The sequence below is a fragment of the Pundamilia nyererei genome, unplaced genomic scaffold (assembly GCF_000239375.1).
Source record: "Pundamilia nyererei isolate P.nyererei 1_Seehausen unplaced genomic scaffold, PunNye1.0 scaffold00212, whole genome shotgun sequence".
Lineage (NCBI taxonomy): Eukaryota > Metazoa > Chordata > Actinopteri > Cichliformes > Cichlidae > Pundamilia > Pundamilia nyererei.
In genome coordinates this window covers 48,186-55,999 of record NW_005187613.1, presented here as the reverse complement: position 1 = coordinate 55,999, position 7,814 = coordinate 48,186, and the positions used below count along the sequence as shown (strand labels likewise).

At 42.4% G+C, this 7,814-nt stretch overlaps 1 protein-coding gene across 1 annotated transcript in view; it reads left to right on the top strand.

Moving 5' to 3' along the window:
* Window positions 1-7,814, top strand: part of LOC102202633 (anosmin-1-like) — a 23,813-nt gene that overhangs the window by 3,485 nt on the left and 12,514 nt on the right. The window contains exon 2 of the mRNA XM_005748077.1: window positions 4,498-4,523. Within this exon, the coding sequence (XP_005748134.1) occupies window positions 4,498-4,523 (26 nt within the window). The remainder of the gene's footprint in view (window positions 1-4,497; window positions 4,524-7,814) is intronic.

Below are 7,814 nucleotides of genomic sequence, written 5' to 3'. Positions count from 1 at the left end.
TTTTGTACCTTTGTAAGGATGCAAGTATTTCCATTAACATGCAGTTTTGAATCCAAAACAACTTCCCTCGTTTCTCAACTCTATATTTATTTCCAATAGATTTTCTTATTTCCCACGGGCCCCTCTGACTTGCTCTCCCTTAGTACATTTTTAAAAATCCTGGAATTGCCTGGAAAAAAATCTATAAATGTATATCATGTAAATTCCCCCTTGTTTTGCAGCATGAATGAAAAGATGCAGATTAAAATGTAAATGATAGAATTATTGGCACACACTGTTCTCATATACACGTTTACATCACGGACAAGAACTGAAGAGTTTCAGTTAGCTGTGAGTGTAAAAATAGGAAGTCATGTGGGACTGCTGGAGCCTTTCAGAGTAATAAATCACTCTTTCTCACTCTCCTCATGTGTGTGCAGCTTTATGCTCCTTGCTTTTGCAGCAATAAATCAGGCCACATGCAACCTGACAGCGTGCTCTGTGCACAGGTGTACATCTGTATGTACTGGGACGTGCTGGTGGATTATAGTGGTTATTACCCATTTCTTAAGTCTGCCATTCATCACCAGTTGTGGCTCTTTATTCTGTGACATCCTATATGTCAAAGCAGTTTCCCTGTTAATACATCAGGAGTCATGAAAGAGGCAGACAGTAAAAGATGGCTATCTTTTTGATAATCTGAACATTGTTTGTGAAATGATGCTCAGGTAGTCCTGGTGTTTTTAAATCCACTCATGTGAAAAACAAAGTAGCTTATCCATGATTCAGCAGCGTGAACAACCATCTTTAGCAGCAATAATTAGAAACAATCCTTTTCTATATGACTTATTAGTATCTGACACTGATGTGGGGAATGTTGGCCAGCCGCTTTTTAGTGTTACGTCAGTTCATTGACGTTTGTGGGCTTTTCTCTGTCCTTTCAGCCAGGCGGAGTTCTGCTCTGTGATGGGCCACTGCAGCACTTTGAGTCTTTTCTTTTTCAGCCTTTGTGCTGTAGATTTGCTGCTGAGGTCATCGTCCTGTGCAAGGTGCCCATGTCCCATTGCTGCAAAATAAACCCAAATCAGAGCTTATCAATGTGAGATACTCTAACACGCAACATCAAGCAATCATTTTGATAAGAATGAAACTTATAGAAAATAAAATGGTTATTTATCTAAATAATTAAACATTAATGAAAACATCCTTTGTATGAACTGACTGTATATCAGATTCCATTAAATGTAACATTTATACCCAAATTACATGGAAAATTTACATGTAATGAATTTACTTAAAGTCACCATTTTGGGCATAAATATTTTTTTAATTTTAATGTAACAGGACACAACAAGGAACAGAGAAGACAAACATGACACGATGCAGTGGTCTATAAACATGTGGGGGTGAAAAGAGATGAATGAAGAAGAAGAGCCGCTCATCACACAAAGTACTGCAATAGTCTGAGCTTATAATTGTACAACAGATGGTTCAACTCCACCTGGTCCAGCCCTAACTATATGCTTCAGCAAAAAGGAAAGTTTGAAGCCTAATCTTGAAAGTAGAGATAGTGTCTGTCTCCTGAATCCAAACTGGAAGCTGGTTCCACAGAAGAGGGGCCTGAAAACTGAAGGCTCTGCCTCCCATTCTACTTTTAAATACTCTAGGAACAACAAGTAGGCCTGCAGAGCAAGAGCCAAGTGCTCTAATAGGGTGATATGGTACTACAAGGTCATTAAGATAAGATGGGGCCTGATTATTTAAGACCTTGTATGTGAGGAGCAGGATTTTGAATCCTGGATTTAACAGGAAGCCAAAACAGGAGAAATCTGCTCTTTCCTTCTAGTCCCTGTCAGGACTCTTGCTGCAGCATTTTGGATCAGCTGAAGGCTTTTCAGGGAGTTTTTAGGACTTCCTGATAATAATGAATTACAGTCGTCCAGCCTGGAAATATGTTAATGAAGGTAATGCCCCAAGATTCTGGTCAGACACCATCTTTATGAGATTTTTAGTCGTAAATATAAAAACTTTTTTTGTCTGAGTTTAGAAGGAAATTGGAGGTCGTCCACAGCGTTATGTCTTTAATATAAGCCTGTAGTTTCATTGATTGATTTATGCCACCAGGCTTTATGGATCATAAAAACTGATTCTAATGATTCCACTGTGTCCACATGCTTGCTCTCAGGGGTCATCTGATCGTTGGGCTTTCTCTGTATTATTGTTCAGTCTTACAATATAAAGCACCTTGAGGTGATTGTAGTTGTGATTTTGTGCTGTGTAAATTAATCTGAATTGAACTGTATGCACATTTATCAGAGGAAGGCTTAATGATGTTGGCCAGCGGTCCCCGAGCCCCCGGGCCAAACATACCATGTTTCAGTACCAAATGACTTACTGGTACCAGTTAGATCTCTCACGACCTTAGTGGCCTTGTTGTTGCAAAACATCCTGGTAGGACTGGTTACAGAAGAACTACTGAAGGTTCCAGTGAGCACTATTGGGCCATAATCTGAAACTGGAAACAACATCATGTCACTATAGACAGTTGTTCCCCACAAGATTTCAGACAGTGGAGTGAAAAAAGTTATCAGAAGAGTTGTCCCAGAGCCAACTTGAGCTGCAGAAAGACCTGGAATCAGCAGGTACAGTCGTTACCGCGCTGCGAGAGTTGACCTGTCAGCTGTCTGACATCACGGATGCCATCGAACCTCAGCAGTAATAACACAGAGGCTGGATGTGGAGAGGGAGTTGAGGCTTTTCACACTTTCAGCTGTGAAATTTATGATTTTCAGGGTTTTCATCGTTAACTCCGTTTCCCGGGTCTTTCCCCGTGTTGTAGTCGTGCGTCTTATTTTGAAAGAAATATTTAAGAGTTACCATAGCGACCAGAGAGCATTAAGGGGCAGAGAGGAGGATGTTACTCTCTATGTTGTTGGTGCATTTCAGGAGGACGCTGCTAATAGTTACACAGTTACACAGTGAATTCACGTGTATTATTATATTTACAAAATACCAGTTTCTGTCTCGGTCGTGTCTTTAATTTTGTCGTGTTTATCTGCACCTTAAAGCCGTGAAAACATCGTCTGACGTTAAACTGCTCCGTGGCACAAAGAAGGTTGGGGGCCGCTGTGATAGGCTGATTAACAGCTTAAATATATAATACCTACTTACATTCATAACAAACATGCACATTTAAAATATCAGACTGATTTAAGAACTACAACGAACGTCTGAAACTTAAATGACGATGCAGATCTTTATTAAAGTACGAAATCCTCCACTCATGTCTGCCCACATTCACCTGTCAGCTGTCTGACATCACGGATGCCATCGAACCTCAGCAGTAATAACACCGAGGCTGGATGTGGGCCTCACTCCAGATTTCCACACCTGGATTATGAGCCTGCATCTAGACAGTTTTATACTTACAGACAAACAGCACTTTAAATATGAACCACAGTAAAAGATAAAACATGTCCGTAGTGACAACTTTAGAGATTTAATATTCCTCCGTGTTATAAAATATTACTCATGTCAGACTTGTGAGTGTGGCTAACATGACAGTCCCAGTTCCAACATACCCCTGCCCAGCTCTTAATCTTAGAGAGGTCTGATGATAAGCTTGCTGATCCTTGTTGCTGTGAGACAGCCTATCACTTTGGCCTCATGTCATCCTCATGGGCTCTGGTGGTAATGAGAGCTTGTTAATCCTTCTGTCACTATTTCCTGCAGGCATACAGCCATTTGCAAATGCCAGAGTTGATTAACAAGACACTCCCACACAGTCTAGTTCGATTCAGCTCTTAAAAAAGGCTTAAGATGGCACTGTGGCACTGGAACAATGAGCGAGCATCATAGTCACGTGCTGACACCAGTGTCCTGAGCGAAACATACACAAACTGGCATCGAGCGCAGTGTAATGACCTTCTTCCTCTCAGCAGCAATTAGTGTCCTTCAATCCGGTTGTTCAGTCTGACGTCACTAGCCGTGTCTGGGCCTAAACTCCGCTGCAGGTCCATATATCAAACGATCACTGTGGCATTACTGAGAGTTGAAAAGTCTTTCATCTTTAATAAAATGATCAGTGTTCTGCTCTACCAGGTGTAACAATTGAGTTTAACATCCAGGCATCCATGAAAACGGAATTTATGACATTTAACGGAGTTAGAAGTTAGCAGGGAGTTAGCTCGCTAGCTTCTATCTAAATACAATATAGCATGTCCTGACTGCGGGGTTTTGGAAACAAATTCAAACGTACAGCTCTGTTATCACTTCCAGCATAAATGAAGACAGAAAACTAAACAGCAGTGATGTTTGTAGGGTTACTGAAGTTTGGCTAGCTGGTATATAATGATGTGCTACGTGACCGCTAGCGACATAGCTATGTTAGCATAATATAAACAAGCTAACTTTTTTTCCACTCGATAAAAGTTAACGTGAGTGTTCTCGGTGGTCAGGAACAAATGTAATCGCATGGCAGGATGCTGTAAAAGGACCAAACTTCAGCCAGGAGAACAACTGAGATAATCCATCCACAATACGAGGTTAGTCATTCATATACTGCTGCATGGGCTGGGCTGTAGTTACATCCTAAGGTTTTAAAAACTGAGCTTAAATAAATGATTAGCGGTAATAAAAGCCGAGGGAGGTCAACAGTGATCACTGACTGTTTTAGGAGCTTTTTGAGATCAAATAGAAGAAAATACAAAACATTAAACATGTTAACAACATGTAAGCCATATTAAACGCAGACTACTTTAGGCCCGGAAGTAGGATTCGTCGCGTCATCACTGAACAACCGGATACACAACAGCCTTGATGTGATGTTTGATTAAGAGCCAGAAAACCTTTCTTTCATTCCTTCAACTCATATTTTCAAGCAAACAAAGTACCTTGCTAGGAAAAGTTAAAGTTCGTCTGTGGATGTTCAAAAATCTGGAACATTTTCAGAGACAATGTCAAACAGGAAACAAGACACAAACACGGCCTGTTTGGTCTCTGTGGGGTTCGTCTGGGCAGAGAATCAAACCGTGTCAGGAACCAAAGGAACGGCATTTTACACGGTCAGCAGAGAAGATGCTGCTCCATTATCTCCGTTTGGTCATGGAGGAATAAGGAACATCCACTGCCAAAATAACCCAACAGCACAATAATGTCTCCATTAGTTTAGAAGGCATTATGCTGACATGTGGACCATAGCTGAAACTCACCTCAACACCAACCAGCCCAAACCTGCACCTGGCCTCACTTTAACCCCAACATTAAACCAAGACACACAACATGACCACATAAACAGAATTACTGCACTACAATAATAATAGTGTAATGACACACACACTGCTGTGCGTTGTAGGTAAATAAGAACAGCACGGCTCAGGTTTTAGTAAGAAATACATTTCATGGGCTGCTTTATCTTCACAGTAGTGAAACAAAAATGATTTAAGCTTGAAATGGGGCAGAAAACTCAGTGATGCTGAGCTACAAAGGGAATGACACGAGAGTGGGAATGTCAGTATGCGTTAGTGGAAGCGTCCTGTTGTGGAGAGCGTGGACAGGAGATGGGAGATGACAGGCCTGGAACAGGGCAATCAGACACTCCACTGCGGAGCAGCACAGTGTGGGCCACACTCTACTTTGCAGCAACTTCTTCTTCCCTGTATCTTCCCTTATCTTAGTGCACATCACTGACTGTGAGTTTTGCCCTTTTTTAACTTTCACAACCCTTTTGTTGATTAAAAGATGTGGTTGCCTCAGCACGGGGCTCTAAAACAGTACATCATGTCACATAATTGTGCAGCTCTCCCTTGTCAGCCCTGCAGGGCGACCTGACCAGGGTGTAACTGCCTCTCACGCTGTGACAGCAAACTCAGAGTTGTACATAATCATTAAGGGTTGATCTGTGATGCTGGAAGAACAAACAGATAAAGCCGCCGACTGAGTGGCTGGAATTTGTTGTCGCTCGTTGTTGTTCTGTGCACAGATATTTCCGTCAGGTTGCAAATGACCCAAACTAGTTGGAACATCAGGCACAAAGCGAGTCTGTCATCGGTGTTGTTGTTTGGCTCTGCAGCAGCTCCGACGCTCACACACAACATGCTGCTTCTCCTGTCTTGTGGACTCGTGTACAATCTTTAACGTATTCTTCATCTTGCTTGTGCTGCTGAACTCTTCCTCGTGGAGCACTAAGAGCACCGACACCTGCTTCATTCAGCACGTCTACAACCCGGCATGTGTGGCTTGTTTTCATCGGAGGGCGTTTGTGGCTTCATATTAACCCAAAAGCTTATTGTCCACCCTGTAAGCAGCGATGACAAATCTGTAAGCTTTACAGAAAATACACAGAAGTAAACGTGTGACTGTAAGTCACAGTTACACTGTGAGGATCGAGCCACTGACGTTTGGTTGGTAAATGACCCCGCTGTGTCTCCTGAGCCGCAGCCTGGACTATGAGCTTAACCAAGAAGGATGTTTAAAGCCCAATTTGTGTCGTTTCATTTCTTCTTCCTCTGCGGCGGTCTATTGTGCTGCGTACCTGAATCAAAGGAATCGGTGTCATTACTTGAAGCAACTGCATCTCCCAGTGTTGCAAAGTGGATCAAACCATTTGTCTGAGCGGGAGACCAGGATGATGCTCAGCTCATGTTATTGTAGGAAATAATGCAGAAACAATTAATGGAACCTTGTCTTGCAGCTTTATGTCTATTTAATACAACGTTAGACTGAGTTTAGTTTGTGCACATGAGAACTGGGAAGCAGCCTGAGGCCAGCTGAGCCGGATCTTTACTCAGGGTGCTCTGTCCTACCAAATCAGAGCGACACCAGGCTTCAGCATGGCGAGAAAAATCATTCATGGGTAGATCTTTTACGACTTGCTTGTTGCAAACATATTATTGACATTAAAGATCTACAGCTTGGATTAGGAGGGTATGAGTGATAGAGTCATCTAATATCCAGTGAAACACAAGCAAGCCCACAGTCTGAGACACAATGAGAGACTATGAGTGTAAGACGGGCCCGAAGTGTTTGTGGAGAACGATTTTAAATGTGATTCTGGATGTAACAGTACAGCAGACATGCTCGCTCTTTCTGTGAAAGGAAACAAATGCATGAGCTCGTTTTCACTCTGAGACAGGACATTTCTAATTTTAGAGATGTTGCACAAAAGGAAGAAATCAGTCCTAGATGTTTGTTTATATGTGGATCGATGTACGCATCCTGATTCCCAGCAGTGTTACTGGAGGTCAACGTAATGCCAGAGTAAGTATGGCAGTAGATACCATATTTGGAAGATTTGAGTACAGTAACTTTGTGTTTTGTCTGAATTTACAGTGCAACAAACGGTTTTTCCAGGTCAAACAAAAGTGTTGTGAGTTAGTGAAGCGTCACTTCCTGTGCAGCGTGTGCCTTATCTGCTGAGCATTTGGAGCACTCCTCCAACTTTCAGATGACTTGCTATGCCCTCGTGAGGCTGTCGTGCTTTTCACTTTTCCCCACTGCTTCTCGCTACAGCATGAAATTAGAACCAGTGCACACTTGCTCCCCTGGGCTGCCTCTGCTTGCTGGTGCAGGATTGGGCTTTGTGGTGCAGAGGACTACACTGTTAACGCTTGACATGCTCCAGAAACCCCCCGAGTGTAACATAAATCCCCTCACACAGGTGTGCACCTACACAGAGTTGTGTCACCTTGTGTGTTTGCTTACAGACATGACAGAGAAATATGATCATATTTAAAAAGGACGAGACAGAAGGAGGCACTGATGTCCTCACTGTGCAGCTAGTGTGATGTCACCACACTTTCATGTCCACTTCCCCTGGAAACAACAGCATCATTATG